General features: G+C 36.1%; 2 protein-coding genes across 5 annotated transcripts; one reads left to right on the plus strand and one right to left on the minus strand.

Moving 5' to 3' along the window:
- Positions 1-28: 28 nt before the first annotated feature.
- On the plus strand, positions 29-12336 carry LOC100116660 (extracellular matrix-binding protein ebh). 4 transcript variants are annotated; one of them, XM_031932901.2, is made up of 14 exons: positions 29-961; positions 1431-4417; positions 4496-5245; positions 5323-6159; positions 6383-6872; positions 7171-7442; positions 7539-7992; positions 8474-8824; positions 8901-9291; positions 9367-9486; positions 9630-9950; positions 10034-10240; positions 10980-11095; positions 11787-12336. In XM_031932901.2, exons 1-14 carry the CDS (start codon positions 472-474, stop codon positions 11900-11902), a joined length of 7902 nt encoding a protein of 2633 aa, XP_031788761.1. In that variant the 5' UTR covers positions 29-471; the 3' UTR covers positions 11903-12336. The 4 variants fall into 4 exon arrangements, with proteins under 4 accessions (XP_031788761.1, XP_031788763.1, XP_031788764.1 ...); XM_031932903.2 differs by having other exon boundaries at positions 29-811; positions 11787-11902; XM_031932902.2 differs by having other exon boundaries at positions 31-928; positions 11787-11902.
- Positions 12337-12642: 306 nt separating this feature from the next.
- On the minus strand, positions 12643-20099 carry LOC100116698 (diphthine--ammonia ligase). The gene is made up of 13 exons (XM_008219288.4): positions 19834-20099; positions 18635-18848; positions 18362-18546; positions 18205-18278; positions 17922-18102; positions 17663-17754; positions 17508-17598; positions 17262-17436; positions 16826-16993; positions 16429-16736; positions 15319-15646; positions 15071-15172; positions 12643-14972 (listed from the first exon to the last, which is right to left on the minus strand). The coding sequence occupies exons 2-13, from the start codon at positions 18747-18749 to the stop codon at positions 14668-14670; spliced, it is 2124 nt and encodes a 707-aa protein (XP_008217510.1). The 5' UTR covers positions 18750-18848; positions 19834-20099; the 3' UTR covers positions 12643-14667.
- Between the last annotated feature and the right edge of the window lie 2946 nt (positions 20100-23045).

A 23045-nucleotide genomic window follows, 5' to 3' on the forward strand; every position in this document is an offset into this window, starting at 1 on the left:
ACAATTGGCAACGTCGCAAAGGCGCTGTCCATTACTTACTCGTACTCCATTGCGACAAATGCAGCTGATGTATGGCTGTGTCTGTATGTATGCAGAGTCGTTTTCAGAAAGTCTTGGCGTCAGTTTTTATTGTTGTATTTTGTTATGAACGAGCTTGTTCAATTGACGTCTCGATAAATTTAATGTTTTACGCCGCGTAATTAGTCGACTATCGGAAAAGACATATAAAGCAACCTTTTGCGCGAGGAAAAAAATAAAAAAACCTTTGGTTATGTACAGTGTAGCAAGCAATAAAATGCGAAAACGTTAGGGCATTTAAGTAGTGATTAAATACAGTTAATTACTGTGACTGTCTAATACTCTTGCCAATGGAGACATGCCGTGAAATTATCTATTCAATACTATGTCTTGTTTCAAAAGCTACTATGACAACTGGACGTGAACCTGGGCATCCTGTTCAACAGTCCTGAAATGGGTCTTTTAGGCTCAACTGAAAAAAAAGAAGAAAACAAACAGGATACCAATAAAATACAAAATAATTCAGCTAGTCGATTCACAATTAAAGAATCTAACACTAATCCTGAAAATAAAAATAATACTATGGATATTAATGATATCATAAGCATGCCATCTGAGGCAGGAACTGAATCTACCTTGGAAAGTGAAATTGATGCTCTATCGAAGATCATAACGGATACTAAAGATGACACCCAGAAACTAGAAGATAACGATGAGGATTTCAAGTTGGATAATGATGATTTATCCTTTACTGCCAGTTTCCCATGTGATTCAGGAGTTGAGTATGATAAAGGTGATTTATTACCAGATGATGGTTTAATGATGAAAGATATTTTAGACAGTTCTACAAAAGTTGATAAATTTATATCTACATCAGTAACAGAAGGTCATAACCAAGAATTACTGGATGGTAAATTGAAATTGAAACTTCAGATACATACATGTATTAACTAAGGACGTCGTTATTCGTACCAAGATTCACATAATTACGTGACTCTAAGGATAGCTTTTTGGTCGCATTCTTAGAGACACGTAAATTTTTCAGACAACTTGGGGTCACGTAAATTTTCTGGAAAAATCTTAGTCACCTAAACGCTCCAAGACACGTAAATTTTTTTGTATAGCCACATAAATTAAGAAAATACAAAGTTTTTCCGATTCAACGTTTTTAGTGACTTGTAATTTATTTTTCTTCTGCAAAGAGTAAATCTATGTACTGTTGCTTTAGCATATACTGATCTTTTCACTCAGATGTGCTGAAGCAATCATACCAACTTTGTGTTTTCCTTATTTCCGTGACAGTAAAAAAAAATTTACTTGACTCCAAGATTTTTCCAGAAAATTTACGTGACCCCAAGTTGTCCGAATAATTACTCCGATTAACTAAAATTATTTACATTAATTATTTTCAGATGCATCAAAATCAAGTGATGGGGACCATGGGAATGAAAAATCTGATAATGCATCAAAGGGTCAAAAAGAAAATATAGAACATCCAACTTCTTCGAAATCTGTAGATGAAGATTGTGCAATTGAACCTTTAGGCGTTAATAATAGTTTTTCATTAATAAATCTAGAATATGAATCCCGTGAATTCCAAGTCTGTTCAGACAGTCAAAGCATATCTACATTAGAGGCACAGCAAATTATAAGTCCAGAAAATAAAACTGAAATCGGCTATACTGAAAATGTACTAGAAACTATGAAAAACTATGAACTTGTTTCTGTGGTCAATAAAAGTGAATCCATATCAAATTTACCTACAGAAACCAGAGAATTAGACGTTACATTTGATAATAAATTAGACACGGAAAGCGAAAATTTTAAAATTACTGAAACAATTTTAAAAGAAAATAAAAATGAACAAAATTCTATGGATGCAAGTGACGATCCACAAGATTTTGTCAATAAAGTGACAGAAATACAAAGTGTTGTTGATACTTGCCTCCCTCAAAAGGAAAGCGATGTAAAGGCAAGCCATAGTGATGCTAACAAACTATTGCAAGAAAGTTTGGCCGAAGAAACTCCAATGGAACTGGTAAAAGAAAATGAAGCAGAAAATAGTAACATTGAGCAGGAAAAAATAGTGGATGAAGGAGACGGCGATTCCAATACAAAAATAATTAAAACCAAAAACAATGAAATGACGAATCCAGGCAATGAAGTAGAAAAAATCGTCAGCAGTGTTAGTGAAGTAACTGCTAAATCAGATGTTGCAGTTCCTGAAATTATAAATACTTTGGAAATGGATCAGACAAAACTAAACTCTTATGGAGATTTTAAAGTATCTCACGAAAAAGAAGTTTTTGAAGTTTCATTAACGAGCAGTTCTGCAATAACTGATGTGTCACACAAGGAAAAACTAAAAGTTGATTCTATACGTTTTGAAGATTCCGAAAATTCAGATAAGAAACAGGATATAGTGAGTTTGGAGGGTACAAATATCACTGCAGATGCACATGATAAGGAGACTGTTCAAGAAGCAATAAATGTTGATGTACACAAGCAAGAACTACGCGATACTGTGGTTGAAAATATTAACATTTTAGAAAAAACTGCTGTAATAGTAACCAATGAAACTTCTCAAAATGAAAATACTGATGTTGTTATTGGAGATTTAAAAATTATTGAATCTATAATAGATAACGTAGGATCAGAAAATAATTCTAAAATAAGTGATGATGACCAAGTTGTTATTTCCTCTACAGTATCTTCTGATGATAAAAATGAAATAGAAGATACAAATGTGAAAGTACCTGTTGATGAAAAACTGTTCAGTAGAGAAACTGATGATAAAGTAGATAAAGAATGTATTATTATGCAGGAAACTGAAAACATCAAAGAAACAGGGGACAATTTGGTTGAAAGTTTACCAAACTCGAGTATCATTCTCAACATTGCCAAAACTACCAAAACAGATAATTTGGTAATCCATGCCAACGAGTTAACAACAGTTAAAGAACTTGTACAAAATATTCCATCTACTATTTCGCATGAAACACAGGAAGAAGATCGAAATCTAACATTAGTGTTAGATGAGCATGAGATATCAAAGAATACCGATTTGGTAGAGTACGAAGGAAATCCAGAAGAATCTAAAATTGAAAAAAAAGATAAAATTGAAACTACTAAAACAGGACAAATATTTAAAGAAAATGTAGACCATGAAATACCTGACGAGACTGAAGATCCGGTAGAAATCAATTTATCTCTTGATCCAGATGGGGATAGTTCACCAATTTCTCATGATGTGACTGAAGAACACATGGTAACTGACCCTCTGGAAAAATTAGTTGAAATGGAAAATATTATTGATAGCAAGTCTCTAGAAGAATCTGGTGCCCATCAAAAGATTGATGAAACTTGTAACAATGAGCAAGTTTTAGAGTCACAAGAACCTACACCATGTGCTGTACATGAAGTAGGAAAAAATTCAGGTTCTGTCTTGGATGTAACACTAGATACTGAAAAAAATAGTAACAAAGAAACAGCTCACTTTGCTCATTCAGATACCTCAAATTTACCAGACATAGATTTTCAATCCTTAGATGAAAAATCTCAAGACTCATTGTCAATTCTTAATGCTTTACAATCTGAATCAATATCAATTGATCAAGAAAAAGAAAATAACAAATTTGAGTCTACAGGAAAAGAGGATGAAATATCACTGATATTTGATGAATCAAGTCAATCGCCCAGACACACAGATAAATTTGTCAATGATTTGTATAAAAGTTGTGTTCCAGATGACACAATTAATAGCAATCATACTCCAGTAGACAATATTGAAGAGTTCAATGAATCATCATCTATGAATGAACAACCGGATGATATAAGTAGAGAGATGAAGGAAGATACAAATGTGGCTTTAAGTTTAGACAATGGTGCACAATCAGAAGATATGAAAGCACCAGAAACTCATTTAAAAGCTTTCCTTAATATTGAAGATGCTAATATCGAAGATTCAGCTGAGATATCAGAGCTTGAATCTGCTGTCAAGTTCTTACAAGAATCTGAAGAGCAGGATATTCAGAATTCAAGAATTGTACAAGATAGTAGCATTAACGAACGTAATACTAGTATATTTGTTGCTGTGGATGACAGTATATGCGATAATGCTTCTGAACATATATCAGACTTGCCGGAAACAACGTTAGATCCAATAGCAATATCTGAAGCTGAAATAATTTCCGAGGCAGCCAAATTAGAGAGTGAACGCAAAGAAAAGCTTCAACTGGACCATCAGTTTGAAAGTGCAGAGCAAACATCAATTGATTTGGGTAGTACAGATATAACAGAATCTGGCGCTTTACCTTCCACTGATAATTTGTTAGCTACTATGAAGCCTACTAAATCATTTGACATTTTATCAGAAGTTCCAGGCGTGGATACTTTGAAGGTAATAAATTAGTAATTGTATTCTTTTAGTCATTTTTAACTGTTAAAATAAAAATTAATTAATTGTGAACTATTTTAGGTTCCGCTGCTAAGACAAAGAAAGTTAACTCCAGGTGTCTTGCCTGAAGCATCACTTCTTGATGAGCGTTACAAGGAACCACCAAAAATTGAGATTCCGGAGATTTCACCACCTCTTCCAAGCACACCCAGAGCAAGCTTACTTATCCAAAAAGATGCAAAACAGCGATTGGAATCTCCAGATAGACTCTCAGTATACAGTGAGCCCAAGATAACTGATACCCCCAAGAAAGACAGTGAAAAACAGCAGCAACAATACCCAGAATCTGAAAACATTGGCTCACCAAGAATAATACTAAAAATTGCGAAGTCAGCGATAGCCGAGTGTTCAGAACCACGTTCACCCAAGAGTCCGAAAATCCGTTCCGCAGCAAATTCACCCAACCCAGATGACAGTCCTGGCCAAAAACTCGGTAAAATTAAACTCAAACTTTCTAAAGGAGGACACCCGTCAATAATACCAAATAACGATGAGGAAACAGCGCAGTGGCATACGGATTCACCAAGTTCGGCTTCGCCTCTGGGTATGAAAATCAAGCTCAGCAAATCTGGTGATGCCTCGGTAGTGGAAAGTTCCAAAGGCCACGATGAGATGCAAAAGCATGAGGAAGGATATAGACCGGAAATGCCGATCGGTATGAAGATCAAACTGTCAAAGAGCGGCGATGCTTCCATTGTGCAGCACGATAGCAGTCCAAAGGAAAGTATAGAAGGCAAGTTGAGGCATAAGGATGCCAAAGAAGGTGCTCAGGTACGTTACGACCGAAGTCCGTTTTTTCTTCTTTTTGTATTTAATTAAATAAATGCGTTGATTTTGAACATTTACAGGAAGCTCCGAGTACGAAGAAGCAGGACTCGCCGTCAATCGGCATGAAAATCAAGTTATCAAAGTCTGGTGACGCATCGATAATTCAGCAAGACGTTGAGGAAATGCAAGATAGCGGAAGACGCACCGACTCTCCGATTGGTATGAAAATTAAATTATCAAAGTCTGGAGATGCCTCAGTTGTGTCTAACGAGTATCTGGAAGACGTACCAGACAGAACGGAGGAACCATTTAAACGCACAGATTCACCTATGGGCGTGAGGATCAAGCTTGCCAAATCCAAAAGCGGCAATGCCTCTATTATAAGCAGCGAAACTATTGAAGAATCCGAAAATGCAAAGAAGATTAGGGAGATTGAAGCATTAGGCGAGGAAAGCGCGAAAGTCGGTATTGGTATGAAAATTAAACTCTCAAAGTCGGGTGACGCTTCCGTCATTCGAGATGACTCTTCAATTGAACCAGCGAGAAAATCAGGAGAGCTACCCATCGGTATGAAGATCAAACTCTCGAAAACCGGCGAACCTTCAATTATTCATACGGACATCTCGAAAAAGATCCATTCGGATGGGTCGATCGAATCAGCGAAGAATCAATCTACTCATGCTGATACCGCGATGATGGACTTGCACAACAAGCGGAAGGAAATTACGATTTCACCGGTCGAAAGCAAAAAGACCAAAATGGATGCTAACATCAAGCAAATCTTACCGGACATCACTATCCAGCCTATCGCGTCTCCTGTTAAAAAGGATCAGCAGAAGTTAATGCTTGATCCAAATGCTAGCAACATCAGTCGACAACAGATGAACGTTATCAATCAAGAAATCAGTATTACTCAGGTAAAAAAACAAAAAATTCATTTTATAAAACAAATTTTATTCATTCATTCACGCTGATTGCTATTTATTAGTTGTAAGTTTCATCGAGATTTGCAGTTATATGCACTTTGATAATCTTTTATCTTATGCACATTGCAAAAATCATAAAAAACACAAACGTGTGGAAATGTTCCTAAAAATGTTCCTATAAATTAATAAAATTTACAAACTTAACTTTTTTCAGATCTGCTCGCTATCAACAGGTGATAAATTGATGGGTGATCGTCTTAAACATACTCTAAACGCTGGATCGGACCCATCTTCTTCTTCGCCCTTGAATTCTGACTGCGAGATAATAGAGCCTCAACCTGAACTGATAATCGTCAACGAGAACTCTAATTCCAGTCAGGACATCATGATAATTGATGAAGTTCCTTCTATCAAATCTTTGGTGAAGGTCCCAAAAAAACGGGGCCGTCCTCGCAGAAACGCTGCCGCTGCATCTGCTGTCAACATCAATATGTCTGGCTTCCAGGAACAGTTTGAGCTGCAACGCGATCCGTTGAGTCTTGATCAGCCACCCATGCCTATGTTCCAGCAACAAATTCATGATCGGATGAATCTTCATCAACTTCAGCAGCAGTTGCCTGGTGCTGGTGAGAGTAGCGAGAGGCCCAGAAGAACTTGCAGAAGTCAGAAGAGCTATGCACCACCAAAAAGAGGCAGGGGCAGAGGTAAGTTTTTTCATTTTCTTAATCGAATTCTTATTTTAATTGTCAGTGTCACGAAGCGTCGATGAGAATTTTTTAGTTACGTACTGCACTGTTGATAAAATCATTCTACAGTCGGGAATCTAGCCAAACAATATTAAATTGGTTTGAATAAACAGTAATACTCCAATCATGAATTAATATAATACATACTTAACAATCCAATGCCCGGCTATAAAGCTTGACATGGCTCTTATTGCCATGATTGTGATTGATTTGCAATTTTTTAATTTGTAGTAAAAAAAACATTAATTAATTACAGGTCGTGGAAAGAGAAAAAATGATACTATCGACATACCAATGAAAAAACAGCGAATAGAACAGGATCTAACTGCAATTGAAAACGCAACAACAGCTGTCATTTCCCTAGAAAAATTGCCCATTGAAACCTCTCCGGAATTATTCAAAGCTCTAAACCAGCCTACACTCGAAAGAATTATAGGTGTATCGAAGCCTACCGAGCGAAATAAAAAAGTTGAATTTGTGCAAATTCCTGACAACACACTAACGATTTCTGAAATGCCCCCTCATCAGGTATATCATCACTAAGTACATTATTAAATTTGAGTTATCAATAATTATTACCGTTGCTTGATGTACTATGTTTTAAAATTTGTTTTCAAATTACAGAAGAAAGTCCAAGTTGAGATACATCGAGATCTTCCTAAAAATGTTGCAGAAAAACTTAAATTATCTGAAGTTCCAGCGTCAGCGTCACATTTGTCTACCAACGCATCTTTACCATCAATCAGTGATAAAGAGGTAACAGAAGTCGAAGGGACGGATCAACTAATCGAAAAATCGGATACAATCATCATTAAAATAACCGAAGAAGAAGACAAACAGCAGAATGAGATAGTCGTACTCAATGAGCACAACGAAATGATACCCAATAGAAACGATTTATCCGGACAGCAACATCAAAACTGGCTTGCACCTGCTATTAGGAAGGTTTCAATCGAATCTACGGCTGCGAGGACTGAATCTACTATGTCTACATTGACTGTTATAGACGAAGAGACCAGAATGAGCGCAGAGTCCTGTTCCAGATCACAAACACCAGCTAGAAATATCTCGGTTCCAGGTAGGGATATGCTAATTTCACTAATTATTTCTAATCTATTTGATGTGTTACTATCGTATATTGAAGATATAATAAACAAATCTCTGTACGATTAAAAAAAAAACTATATTATTGCAACAAATTAACTTTAACTTTTTTTTTCATTTACTAATTAATTCTTAAGTTAATTTCTAGACTTTAATGATAAATTGGATAATACATCCTTGTGCTTTGAAACAATTTAAAAAAAAGTTGGCTACATTTAATAGTCAAAATGAGTGAAAAGTATTGGTAGAGCTCCAACGACAGGCGACTATAAATAGAACTTTTTCTCCCAAAGTAAAGTCTGTCTTCTGAACGATCTTCCCTGTGTCAGTTCAAAGAGTTTGCTGTGCAGACTAACTCAGATGCCGTGTTATCGATCTAAATAAAATTGTGAATTTAGCAAACTATAACTGAAATGTGAATAATCTGGACTATTTACAATAACGAATGATCGCAGGTGCGTCAGAGGCAGGGCTGCTAAATGAGGAGTCACAAGGTAGTACAGCAACGACAGAGTCGGAGAAGGTTAAGGTAAAGATCCGGCGCATGGAGATCAATCTCGACCCAGATGAAGGACCGTTCACTGTCGAAAAGATCGCCGAGTATGAATGGCCACCCAAGGATGATGAAGCCAGATCAGCCGCTACGCGCGCCGAGACCTTCATGATTCAGGAACAAATATCCCAATATTTGGGAGTCAAAAGCTTCAAAAGGAAATATCCGGACCTTAAAAGACGGATGGTGGATATGGAGGAGCGCAATTTCCTTAGAGAAAACGGACTTGTCAGTGAATCTATGTGCGATATGGGTAAGTAAACTAATTTTATTCTTTAAAGAATTAGTTCTGGAAATTTTAGAAATTTCACTTTTAAATTGTTTTGCAGGCCTCACAGCAGTTTCAAGCTCCGAAGTACTTGACATAATGTGCAGCGACTTCCCAGAACAGTATGAGGAATATCGCAAACACATGCGCGAAAAAGCTGCAAAAGAACACTCGAAAAAACAAAAGGAACTGTCAGCTGCTGCCAACGCTGAACGCAACAGAATAGATCTGGCGGAGATGGCTATGCAATCGGCTTTAAATTGGAATTTGGGACTAAACAAGGCACGTCGCGAGAACCGAAGGTGCAGTCTTGACTTACAGACCTTTACCGTACATATGCCGAAACGAGCCATTAAGTTTGACCCATCTAAGAGAGGCAGCCACTACCCCGTCGCACTCATACCCGGACAGTATACTGACTATTACAGGGAGTATACGCCAGCTGAGCTTAGGTACATTTAACATACTTACAATACAAAATTCGTTGATTTCTAGCATTTAATTTGTGAAACTTGATGATTTAAAAGGTATTATCCATTGAACACGGTTCTATATGGACCGATGCGTCCGAACGAGAGAAAGTTTGATAGCCAATCCGAAGGTTCACAAAGTGATAGCGATAGCGACTCCTCGTCTGACGATTCCAGGTGCGTTAAAAATGTTCTGCTCGCTATAAACATTGTAACATTAGTGGCATATCGATTACACAGCAGGGGCGGGGGGAATAAAGTTAACTTATCGACAAACGTCACGAAAGATTTGCAGAAATTTTTTTCTCTGATTCACGCAGCTCATCTTCGAGCGAAGGTACCCAAGATACGGAGGGCTCACAATCGACGATGGACGAAGTCGACATGGAACTCGCTATCCAGTCAGATATCAAATGTAAGATGTGTCTGAACCATCTGAACAAAAGCAACCGACCTGAGGTTCTTATTCAATGCGGTACCTGCAATGGTAACGTTCATCCCTCCTGCATAGACTTAACGTTAGACATGGTGCCTCACATTCGTGCGTATGCCTGGCAGTGCACCGACTGTAAAACGTGTGCACAGTGTCATGATCCCGCTGATGAGGATAAGATGCTCTTCTGTGATATGTGTGATAGAGGGTAGGCTATTACAAATGTGTTAGTCATTAAATAAATATACGGATATTTAAAAAGATTGTTACATTTATGCACTTGATGCTTAGATACCATATTTACTGCGTGGGACTGAGAAGGGTACCGCAGGGTAGGTGGCATTGCCAGGAGTGCGCAGTTTGCGCAAACTGTGGATCCAAAGAACCTGGTGGTGCAAACTCTGATAGGAACAGTGTCGCTCAATGGCAACACGAGTACAAGAAAGCCGATAAAAATACCCGAGTATACGTTTCGACATTCTGCGTACCCTGTTCAAAGTAAGTTCAAAGTACTTTAATTATTAATTTCTATTCTATAATTTGGGATGTAATGCTTTTATTTTGCATTTATATGGGAAGCTTCGGACATAACTAAGCTTGCAGGCCTTGACTAATCTTTTTTTTTACTTGCTTAAGTGTTCCAATTTCAAACAAAATGTAGCACAGTGGTGGAACATTTAGTAATTTGGTTACTTTACAAATGATTATGTATACCTTCAAGCTTATTTGATATTTTCGCTATTTCATTAATGTACTTGCTATGCTTTTTATCCATTTATTTACTATTAAAAATAGATTTACTTCCATTCATTATACAAATTAAAATTTCTATTTGAAACTACTAATTAATATTAAAACGAACCATATTGGTTCAATTCCAAATTAAAATTTTTTCAATTCTTAGATTTCATCCTACAATTTCTTGATTCTAGATTCAGAAATTCAACGTAAAATATTTCAATTTTAATAAAGTCTACGCATTTTAATATTATTGTTTATTATTAAGTTATTACTTCCGATTAATCATTCTGTTAGAATTATTTCTTTCCAGTTATGGAAATTTTCTAAAATTTGCATGAAAAGTCATAAATAATCAATATTTCGAAATTGTCAACGTGAGCGTACATAAACTGAATGTGGCTTACTGTGCTTAATGAAAAATTAAAATAAACTCTGAAGCTATATAGTGCGTATTTTCATCTCACTAACACTTAAAACTCATTTTCACCGTAACAAGGCTGTGGCGAAAAGGTCGCTATTGCCCGCACTGCAGTCGCTGTCATAACGCCCCACGACTTGACCTGGAACCAAATCTAGTGCATTGCGGAGCATGTGACAAATACCTGCACTTGGGTAAAAATAATGTTATCATTCACCATTTCCCTGATACTTTCAATTTTCAGAACATACAATCAGCTGTTTCTTAAAAAATATTTCATTTATTAAGCAATTAACTTGTATTTGTTCGTTTTAGGGTAATTGTAAATTCTTTGAATATGTATGTATATGTACGCCAGAATCAATCGAATTTTCCAATACAAGGCTTTTCATCACTAAATGTTCATTATACGCTCATACAACCAAGTGCTCTTTGCCTCTTGCACTTCATTGTCATAAGTATTATGCTTCAGTAGAAAAATGTGATATGCCGCAAATTGTGTCACTCTTATAAAAAATATCTGGTTATTAAAATTAAATTTATATAATTTTAAGATACGTTTCATGCTGATTCATAATATCTTCAACTCCTTGCAATTTATCCACTTTGCACATGGTATAAAAGGTCGCGCGTGCGCGTGTTTACTATGTGCGTGCATGTGAAATTTATAAGTTCACACCAAAATATTTCTATATGAACTTATACTACTAATTCAACGGATTTGCGAGAATCGGTATAAGAAAATGCAAATAAAACTGAGAATAAATTTTTTTTCTATTACCTACTTTTTTTGTTTGATGAAAAAATATTACTTACACATGCTTTACCAATAATGTGATTTGAATCTGAAAGTTATATAAAAATATAATTGTTTTATGATTTCAGGTTGCGTGGAAACCAAGGAGCTGATAATTGATAAGAAAAATTATTTGTGCGAGTTTTGTTCTCCAAACAGACAACCCTTGGCGAAACCACTGATATCTAAGACATTCAAAACGTAGTTGAATTCGACATTTAAAGTGTAAAATACAAAATAAAGGCAAGGACTACGCCAGAACTAAACTGGTTCTTAAGCTAAGGACAAGTATCAGTTGGCAGAGACAAAAGTGTGATGGATATTGTGTAGTGGAATATTGTGAAAAACATTTTTTTAAACTTCATGGGTGTACCTGTGGTGTGCTTTTCGCCAACAGACCTTGTAAAATCTTTGTTAGATTATAGTTGCATGAGGTTGTAATTTGCATTATAAATAGCCTCACATGTAGGAGCAAAAAATGTTAAATATAAGGCTTAAACGATTGATGTTGAAAGATCACCGCTATGTGATCCATCCATTATTCAGTTTTTAATTAAGCAGGCGAACAATTGTAAATTTTAGGCGTTTTTTATTGAGGAACTTTGAGACGTTTCAATAAATACAAGTAACAATGAAAAACACGTAACGCTTCAATTCACTTTCATTCTGCTTCTTTTGACGAATCCCTACATGTATTTATTACCTTTCGATTCGTCAATTAAAATCAATTTGTTTTTTTTTTTTTATCAATATAAATAAAGAATATCCCATATTTTTCAAAAAATATATACCACTTGGCAATAATATCTGAATTTAGTATTCTTTTTTTGTAAATCTAAGTAGATTTTTTCATTTATCTTCATATCCTATACATATTTATAATATTTTTTACTTAGCAATCACATCACATAAATTGTAGCATATTCTTCTCGTAATCACATTGTCTTCTTTTATAGTAGTCTATATTCCATCATTATTTATACAAACTAATGCTTTTCAGTAAATTTCCGACTATTACTTACACGATCTCCTCGCACTTAACAAGAACGAATTTATCTTTGAGGTATATAAGCGATCTTATTCGATTTATTACACGTATAAGAGCATTTTACATTACTTTGCATTATGTACATGATAAAGATGAATAACAAACTTTTCAAGAAAATTCCTTTTTTAATCTCTATCATTCTCACATTTCAATCCCTCTTACGCCCTCCCATTTTCTCACTTAAGTTCTCTTATAATAATTTGAAGATACTCCACTAAAACACACGAGTTTAAACGCAGACCAAAGTGCAAAAAACAATCAACCTTTCGTTCTCTGAATTAAAGTAGTCGTAGATCTGTTTATTTTGTTTAAGACAAGGTCACTTTTCATCATACATCAGAATGGTGTTGCACATTGAAATCCTTTCTTTCACGAACGAAACCTAATAAAGTTTACGTGATAACACGATATCGATTATGAAATTTCTATTCGTTGCTCACCAGTACTGACAAAACTTGACAAAATTTTCCTTTTACTTTATACAAATTAGACAGTGAACACGCAATAATAACATTCCGCGCAAATCGCAGCATTCAAGTGTGTGTGTGTGTGTGTGTGTGTGTGTGTGTATTAAAAAAGAAAGATATATCAGCAGAACAAGATGACCCATAACATAATGAGGTTGCGTATGAATGCGTGAAAGTGTTGTACAAATTTTTACATAAATGGATCGCATCATTCAGAGCACTTAACACTAACGGGACGGCCTTTACAGGATTGCACTCGACCCGTTGACTAGGCAAAAATGTAAAAGATATTTATACATGCATCGTTAATGAATATCGAGTGCAGTACCACCGAACCGCACAGGTAGTCTAATTTCAGAAATAATATCTGATTTGAATTTCACTAACTTCATATTTCTACATTAAAATTTACAGAATCAAAAGAGGTAAAGGAATATTCAAACGTTATCCCTAAAATAATAGTGATTTTTAATAAGTCAATGTTTTTAAACAAATTACACTGTTGCCTTATATTAAAATGATGATAAAATATTTAATTATTACTACTTTTGATTACTGCGTATTAAACCCAATCACAAAAATAAAAATATTAACTTTTTTTATCAATTCAAAAATTTTGTTGAGTGAAATCGAAATCACGTTATTTTCAATGATTCTTTAATAATAAAAGAATCTTTTTGGTGATGGCTAAACCGTTTTGACTTATTTATAATAGAACGTGACTGACATAATTTAATTTCTTTAAGTAAAGCAGTGCTTTTCAAGTCATGCATCAAAAATAACTTGAACAGCAAAGTTAATTATCTTTTCTTTATAACTTCTGTATAAAAATGTTATCATTATTAAAAAAAAAAGTTGTCGAAAAATTCATTAGGATTTTATAAATGAAAATTATTTTAAAGAACTGACTGACGTTAAACATTAAATATTGTCATGCTCAGCAGATACTCTAAATTTAAAATAAAAAAGCTGGCGTTTAATTAATATATATCTTATAAATAAAGTGAACATGCACAGAAAGGATCTCAAGAGTTCACTTTTCATATTATTAAAAAAATAATCCTTATTTCTATGGCTAAACCTTATAACAACACATGTTTTTAAGTACTTTTGGTAACTTAAAACAGCGGAAGGTGCATATATGATTAAAGTTTCTACATAGAAATAGTAGAACAAAAATGTCTTAAACAAAGACTGGCCAGTTTTGGGCTAATATGTAGGGCCGCAAAATTACAATCAAAGCATCTTGCATTTTCATACCAATAGAATCAAAGTCGAGTTTCAAATAGTCTATGGATAATATGAGACCGGTGCTGCCTGTGCCGTTCGGCAAGGACGCGACTTTATATTGATTCACTCTCGATATAATTGACAAATATGAAAAATCGGGCATTGTCATCATCATCATCGTTGCTGCTGCTCGTTCATAGAGTGAGTGAGTAAGTGGGTGAGTGTCTACTCGTGTCTGATGCCACAGACCGATAGGAAGGTACTGAAGTTGTGCAGATGCCGCGTGGGTATGATGGTCGTAACAAGGTTGCGACTGTCAAAGTGTCTTAAAGCTTGCTGGATGAAGCTAGGCCCTGACAGACTGCCGACCTTGTAGAAGATCCGCAGGTTGCACGATGGATTTTCAGCTTGCGAACCCTTTGTCAGCTTGCACAGCAAGTACTCAAAGGCCTCGACAAGCTCTGGCAGCGTGAAGTCCGCCGATGAGATATTAGTCTCCGTCGTCAGATTGCCGGTTGAGTTTGATGAGCCTATAAGTATTCAGTGAAATATTATCATGGTACGAAGCCCAAATTAAGTCTATGATAAGAATAGAACGAAGGAGAATCGAATATTGTATGTAACTCACCAGTCGATAGGTAACAAACAATCGCAGAAACGTTATTCTCGTAGTTCCACCTCCGTCTGATAGCAACCTTGAAATTGCCAACACACTTGCCAGTCTCCTCATCTGTGTATTAAATGTAGTTAAACAAATAAGATACAGAAATAACGGAAGAATCCTTGAGTAATTAAGCGCAATATTTGAAAATAAAGGCAGCGAAAAATGATCGTACGGTCTAATACAAGACAGTTAAGGACTAATAATAGACTTACACTCAAATCTATTGTTGTCGCGATGCGCCCACACGCACCACTCAACCTGGGCGCCACGAGGTAAACTCGAGACAACGACGTAATCGACGATCGCATTGTTGGTGCGCTTTTCCCACTCCTTGCGCGCAGCCGGGATGAAGCTCGGATGCGTAAGGAAGCAAATTCCCTGGACTATATGCCTTAGTTCAGTGTTCGAATCCATCGCCTTGACGATACGGTTGATATGTCTCAACGTTAATCGACACTGGCGCTTGATGTTCGAATCCAGGATTGCCATGTTACCCGGTACTAAAGGAATTTGGCCTGCAACCGAAATTATGTCCCCGACCTGTTTGAAACAATAATTCGATCCATTATTATTCTAATTCAAATGTTGTATTATGTAAAGGCATAATTGATACAATCAAAGTAGATTTAGCTGTTTGAGAAAATTTAATTAATTAACTATAGAGCAAGGTACATCAAAAGTAATAAACGTTCGAAACGGTCAGCGATTAATGATGCAAAATTTAGAAAGAGTTCAATTTTTTAACTGAAATAACAGATGGTCAGCGTCTTCAGTCAGGCGATAAAATTCGAGAAAACCATTATATCTTTTCTCGGAATCAGTTTTACTCTGATGGCGTGATTAGAATGAAATTTATTTCTTGATAAATAGTAATTAATCTTAAATTGATAAATATATTACTCCCATTGTTTCGTACTTTGTTACAGTAGTAAATACAATTTTTCCATAAATTCTAAATTTTACAGAATGTTTGTATTAATGTAAAAAAAAATTACATAATGTATCATATGTATAAACCTAAAAAAATGTTTGTAAAACGTTAAATAATAAAAAAAGTTTATAGTAAAAATAAATACGGAGCAATAGTTTGAATATTTTTTCAAAATAATAATATCAATTTTCTGCAAAATCTACAAGCTATGGTATTAAAAATTAAAACGCTACATTATAAATTATTACTATCATTCATATATTTAATAATATTTAAATAAAACGAAATTTAAAATCTCTGATATCAGCTATGAATTAAAAAAATATCTCACAGTATTCATCAGTAAGTGCGGTACATCACACAAATTGGTATAAACGCATTATTTACTTACTCGAACGGCTTGTGAATAAGGTCCAATATTTGCAGGCGCCCAATGGCTTATACTCTGAACATGCATTGTGTGTCTTTTGTGCACTTTTTTATCGCTTCTTTCGTCCTCTTCAAGTTTTTTATACGCTAGTGCATCCAAAACAACGTGAAAATTAATAGGGATCTCTGTACACACTCTAACAGGAGGATTGACTTTTGCAAGCTTCGACACGTAAACTTCGTTTATGTCCGCATAGGCTGATAAATCCTTTAAAAACATTGTCACCGCAACTAGATCGGTTATTTCTAGGTTTTCTTTTATGACTAGATCTGTATAATACAAGTAATTTTGTATTATTTATTCGAGATTACAAAACAGAATTACAAAAAAAATTAGAATATACAATTATTTAAATTACCAATTAAACTATCTAATGCTTCAGCCATAGCAAGCTTTGGTTCTGGATTTTTACCAACGATGCTACCAAACCAGTACCAGCCAGTTTGGTTTTTGTTAACAGCTGGAACATTAGGATATTCTTCTTCCTCGTATGCTGTTTCCATAGAGCTTGGTGGATTAAGTTGACCTAGAAGTTTAGATTGTGTTAACAGTAAGCACATTTCAAATCGCTAAGGTTTTATTTTATCTACAAAGAGGCTACTGCTATAACAAGTTTCATGGCATCCCGAAGAATAGTAAGAATGAACATTTGATTATACAAAGCAAATATTTGATTTGATCAAACAAATCTAAAGACTCGTGAAGCACTCATTAGTAATCATTGAAAGGTAATTTAATGATGAAAACTTCCATTGTGATACAGAAAAATTTCCTCTATATTTTTAATGTCATACCACTATTTGTCGTTTGTAAGTCTTTATTATCTTTCTCCTGTTCATCATTTTCGTCATCGGACAGATTACATCCGTCTTGTAAATCTGGTCCGACTATTTCGGAAATATAGTCAAGTGGAGTTTTTACCGCAATGTTCTTCAGTCTTTCTTGAAGTGTCAAATTTTCTATACCACTCTGGAACAATTAGCATTCATTAGATATAAAGTGCAAATTTGAACTTTTGATTGAAATGAGTTGATACAAACATTTTTATTTTGTAGGTGAATCTTTTTGAAATTCAGGTATCCAACCGGTGCTATTTCATCATTTGAGTGCACCACACTTTCATATTCATCTCTGAAAAAACATAATTTTTTAGATGAAAACGTTAGATTTCTCATTGTTTAATAATATTACTTACATAACGATACTCTTAATGTACAAAGGGCAATCCAAAGTAAATGTTTCATATTCTCCTCCTTCTCCGCATACATTTAAACCATATTTTTCTTTCTAAAACATAAAAACATAATATACATATTTACTTTATCTCTGAATTAGAGATTATAAGAATTTGCAATTGATGCATGCACTATACACATATTATAGTAATAGTGAAAAAGTTTTCTAGTTAACGTTGAGAATATTGGAATTGATTGGTCATTGAGACGTTTACTTACCATTTTGGCGAGATGTGGCTGCATCTCGGAGATTGATTTTCCTAAATGCCTGGGTTCTAAACCCAATGATGCAACTTTTATGATAACTGCATTTACAGAGCACTCGATCATTTCTTTCAGCAGTTGCTCTTGATCTCGCCTCCACAAGTATGATAAAGACACTAAGCCCAACCTACTACACCTAAAAATCAAGAATAATAGTAATATTTATAATAAATTTTCCATCTCGCTGTTAGCAAGTCAAGTTTAATTCAAAATCTGATTAGCTCAGCTAAAGCATTACACATTTTCCACACGTATTCGTTGATAATCACTGAGAATTGCCCCAGAAGCAACAGCTTGAATATCTTCTCGGTCCTAAAATAAATATTTTAACTTCTTCAGTTGATAATTAATTGCTTGCAATATGATGTACTAGCACAGGTTATTTCCACAAATACCTTGACTTTTTTCAAAAGCCTATATAAATCTTCAACTTCGTCATCTTCTGTTGGCAAATAATGTTTTTCCTGCATTTTTGATTTTCCAAAAGTTGGTTCTCTGTACAGAGGTAATCCCATTGCTTCTCCCATAAATTCCACTCCTTGATGGCCAACAGTTTGAAACATATAAGAATCCAACTCATCTGGAAAAATGATAGTATCAAATATGGAAAGTCATTTTCAACAGAAAAAAATGTATATTTAGTTAAAAGTTTATTATTTTACTAATACCCTTTCCGACTGGATATAAATTAGCCAGTGCCACAATATCATGTCCTGCTGCTATGCACTGCATCATGTTGAAGCAAGAATCCTTGCCACCACTAATCAATGCCACGACCTTCATTGTTGCAGTTATTATCCTGCTGCGTTCCAAAAGTATGTTTCTAATGAAATTCTACAGTGTGGCAAATCCAGGTGTTGATGTTTCTTCTCACACTATCATCTGTTATGTAAGACAAAACAAGTCTTTAAAATCTTGGCGATATTAGAATGCTGCTATAGTATTAATTTTAGAGAACTGTAAAATATGCAGCATGCACTATCAGAGCTCTCACATTTACATCAATCATTGGAATATTCGACATTCAGTGTGACAAAGAGCAGTAATTTCATTATCAAAAAAAGGAAGGAATGTCTGAGCAACTCTCGAAAGTAAGTCATAAAATGTTTATGGTTGTTACATAAGCTCAACAAGGTAAAACAGAATTTTAAGAGAACTCCAGCATAAAATTAGAAATCAAGTCGTTAGCTTGACTTGGCCAAAAAATGACAGGTGATGATGCACTGACACATGACTTTTGGAAGGCAAAAAGTAACGTAATAATAGATGAGATGAGCCAACTAGAGGTTCTCTCTTTATTTGTCTATCACAGTGTAGAACTGTTAAGAGAGGCCTGACTAGAAGTAAACAATAAAAAGCGTCAAAAGAAAGATCGTGTATGAAAGCATACGGGCAATGAGAAGTAAAGTGTTGAAGCAAGCTCATCGATGTAAAAGAAAAAAAAACACTGAACTAACAATCAACTGTATTTGGTATATCTGCAAAGTTGAAGAAAATAAGTATAGGCAGTCTCTACCCTGTTGGGCAAGACTTCAGTCAAGCTGTAAAGAAAGAATCTGCCTGCCTGTTTCTGTTGATAAGATATCAGCGACGACGAGAAAGTCTCGGCGTAAATAGGGTAAATGAAAGCCGAGGCGAAAAAAACATGCACATAGAGAGATAGGAGCCAACGGAAAAAGAAAGAGAAGAGAAGGAAGAGACCGAATGAGGGAGATTGAGACGAGCCAGAAGAGTATGATAGCCTTTTTCGTAGAATTTGCTGGTTATTTACCGGGCGAAAGGGGGGGCAAGATGTGCTTGCGAATGTGTCGAAGCGGTAGAAAAAAAAGCGGTGTGAGTAAGAAGTCGTGTATCCGGGAATATTTACATTGAAATCGGCGGCTGCTGCTCGAACGTCCGTCTCCGCAAAGTCCGCCTGCGCTGCCGACGGTTAAGTCCACTCCACTAGACCACTCTCTCAGTCTCTCCTCTGCTTCCACTAAAACTATAACCACCAAAGCTATAGGCTGTATATATAGTTATAAGCGTAACTGTAGGTGTAGCCTGTGGAGTGTAGTCGTATGCGTATCACTCGTAGTGCAGCACAGCAGCAGAGCAGATAGCACGTACGTACAGAGCAGCTGCTGCTGCGACGGAACGACGGATAGGAGGAGCAAATATATAGAAGTCGAACGGACGGTGGCGCCATCGTCTGATCGCATATGCGGCCATGGGGGGGTATACCTATACGCCGCGCGATTTTCTCTTGCACACCATGCAGATGACATGGTCTTATGCCGCGGGCCATACTTGAGTACAGGCTTCCGTAATATTCCAATAGATATACACAAAGCTAAGTCCTGCAAGTTACAGGTACTATACTTATACAGGTTATCCTCATTATATCTGCTATCCTCACTTGCTAGTTGCTTGCTTGCTCGGTTGCCGATGCTTATTGCAACCGAGAATCGAAAGTTGAACTGTTAATTTGGTCGACATGGCTCGCCTGTAGGTACCTACTATGCGCAATGTAGCCCATTATATTCCTAAAAACGTCGGGTTTATCCGTCTTTCTTACCTTCTCATTTCGGAATAAAACGTTCGTTCTAGAATACTATAATAAAACGCCTATTGCAATGTATATACGTAGCGCATTTTCGAGAAAAGCTAGCGCACGTCGAAGGTAGCTATAATCTATATTATAAAATGTTATGTCATATTTACGCATTGTTTATGATTTTGTTTGCGTATATATGGTATTCTGTAAGTCGAGTTGCCGCCGCGGGCGCTCATTCAAGTTTCGCCACCACCATTTTAAGTTAGGTGCGATTAGCAACCTACAACCAACGAATATAGACTTCATATAGAAGAACGGTTCGTATAGCGGCGAGGGGACGGAAAGCGATAGTTCGGTACGCTCCGCGAGATGGCGGCAGCCATCAATTTCTATCGTGCTGTCTCTCTCACTCTCACGGCGCCATTCAAATTTTAAGCTTGCAGTCGTCAAGTCAGCCGAATGTCAATCTCCTTGCTACATGAATGTTATAAAATTAAATAATAGCAGCGTAGATGTAAATAATAAATAAATATTATATGTGACGCACTATGAAAATTGTAATAGTGTATAATAGTTTAATTATTACGTGATACTTAAAATTCTTTATCGTAAAAAACTCAAATCACAAAACTGAAAAATCACTATAAAAAAAAACGAGTAGACAAAAGGTAAAAACGGACACACACACGCATCCGTACGGACATTTTCCAAAAAGACCATTTCTCGACTCAGAATGCATCAAAACACACTTCCCACACGTTTTTAGACAAACTCAAAAAATCACTATTACAAGGCTTCCTAGGAAGGAATAAATTATATCTAAATAAAATATCACTTGCTCATCAAAACCAAAAACCAATAAATGCAAAATTGAAATCCAAAACCATCACTATTTTTGGTACAAAAAAACCAAATTTCTCGTTAAAAATGTTTTGTATAGACTTTTTACCTTGATAATCATCAAATTATTTGTTTATTTCTGCAATTTTCCTTTAATTTATCTACATCTGAAACTTTTACTAATGTATAAAGATTTTCATGAATTTCGGACGTTATTATAACCTCTGATTACTGAATTTTCACATTTATTTACTCTAATAACACTCGTGATAAACAGATTTACCGTATCTCATCACTGGGAAATCTGTGAAAGGTCAAATCAGGATTTTTTGCCTTCGATGTTCCACAATCGGTGTAGACACAAAGTGCACGTGGAGGCGACATGCTGACCACGAAATCTTCTTCGCTAAACACGATAAACCTATCCAAAAAAATCTCACGAAACTAGAACGATGTACTTCCCTATTCACTACTATTATTTATCGCTATTTGTTGCAAAAAAAATCTGTAAACTGTCGACTACAATGACCAACAAACACAGAGACTGCGGTAAAGCTCTCTTCGCGCTGTTTACACAGCAGGATCGAGCGGGAAACTGACAGGAGCTGCGTTTTCGCGGTTTTTTCCTAGTCAGAAAAATATGGTTGTCGCAACCAATACTTTTGTAAAACCTCCTTACACACTCATTATTCATTTTCTTGTCATTTATTTACTTTCATTATTGTTAAAAAGTATATTTTACATAATATACTGCATGAATGATGAATCGTCTGCTTGTGCGTGCTCATATGCGCGCCAAGCTGTAGGAAACTCATAGGTGGCGCCGCCGAGCGGTTGGGTAACAGAACTAACGGCCTGTTACCCAAGCTTTCGTCCCCCCATTTTAACCCAGAACCGTTCTTCTATAGGAAGTCTATATTCGTTGCTACAACCCATGAACGCACGAGAGTTCAGCTTATTGACGCACCCAGCGAGCCCTAACCGCAAAAAGCCAAGCTCCGCGCGTCGTAAGAGGGTCGAGGGACCGATGGCAATTATGCTCGAGTTGCGCGGGAGAGGCCAACCGCATTTCCAGGCTAAAGCAAAAATATTTTGATTTCGATCGTCATTATGTCATTAAGTATAGGTATATCGCTCTATACGACAAACTCGCAAACGCACGCATCAGTGTGTTCGTGTGTATATGCATACACACACACACACACACTTATATATATATATATATATATATACACATGCTACGTACGTCGACCTATACTCTCGCGCGATGAAAAGCTCGCTCGATTTCGAGAGAGATGCCATTCGAAAACTCGACGCATTTCCAGCCGGGAACTGGCGAGCCTCTGCCGCGGAAAAATCGGCGTTTCCCCCACAACTACCTCGAGAAATCATTGAAGACATTGAAAATGCCCCGCGGCGTCGCCAAGAGACGCTGTCAAGAGTCTCGAGAGATCTTCAATCGACGGCTTCGCGCGACCGTAGAACTGCGTGACGTCACTCGGCCGCTGCTGCTGCTCTTTTTTCACCTATATAGCTGCGGCTGATCCGTAAACTACGAGCGTATATTGCTCCGCGCACGCTGCATGAAAATCTCGAAATATATAATACACACCTACAATATATCCCTATGACCTGAATTAAGTTTTCGAAGCTGCCTTTTGCAACAATCATGCTTACGCTAAATACGATGCGGGAGTCAGTCG

Source organism: Nasonia vitripennis, chromosome 5 (genome assembly GCF_009193385.2).
Source record: "Nasonia vitripennis strain AsymCx chromosome 5, Nvit_psr_1.1, whole genome shotgun sequence".
Classification (NCBI taxonomy): Eukaryota; Metazoa; Arthropoda; class Insecta; order Hymenoptera; family Pteromalidae; genus Nasonia; species Nasonia vitripennis.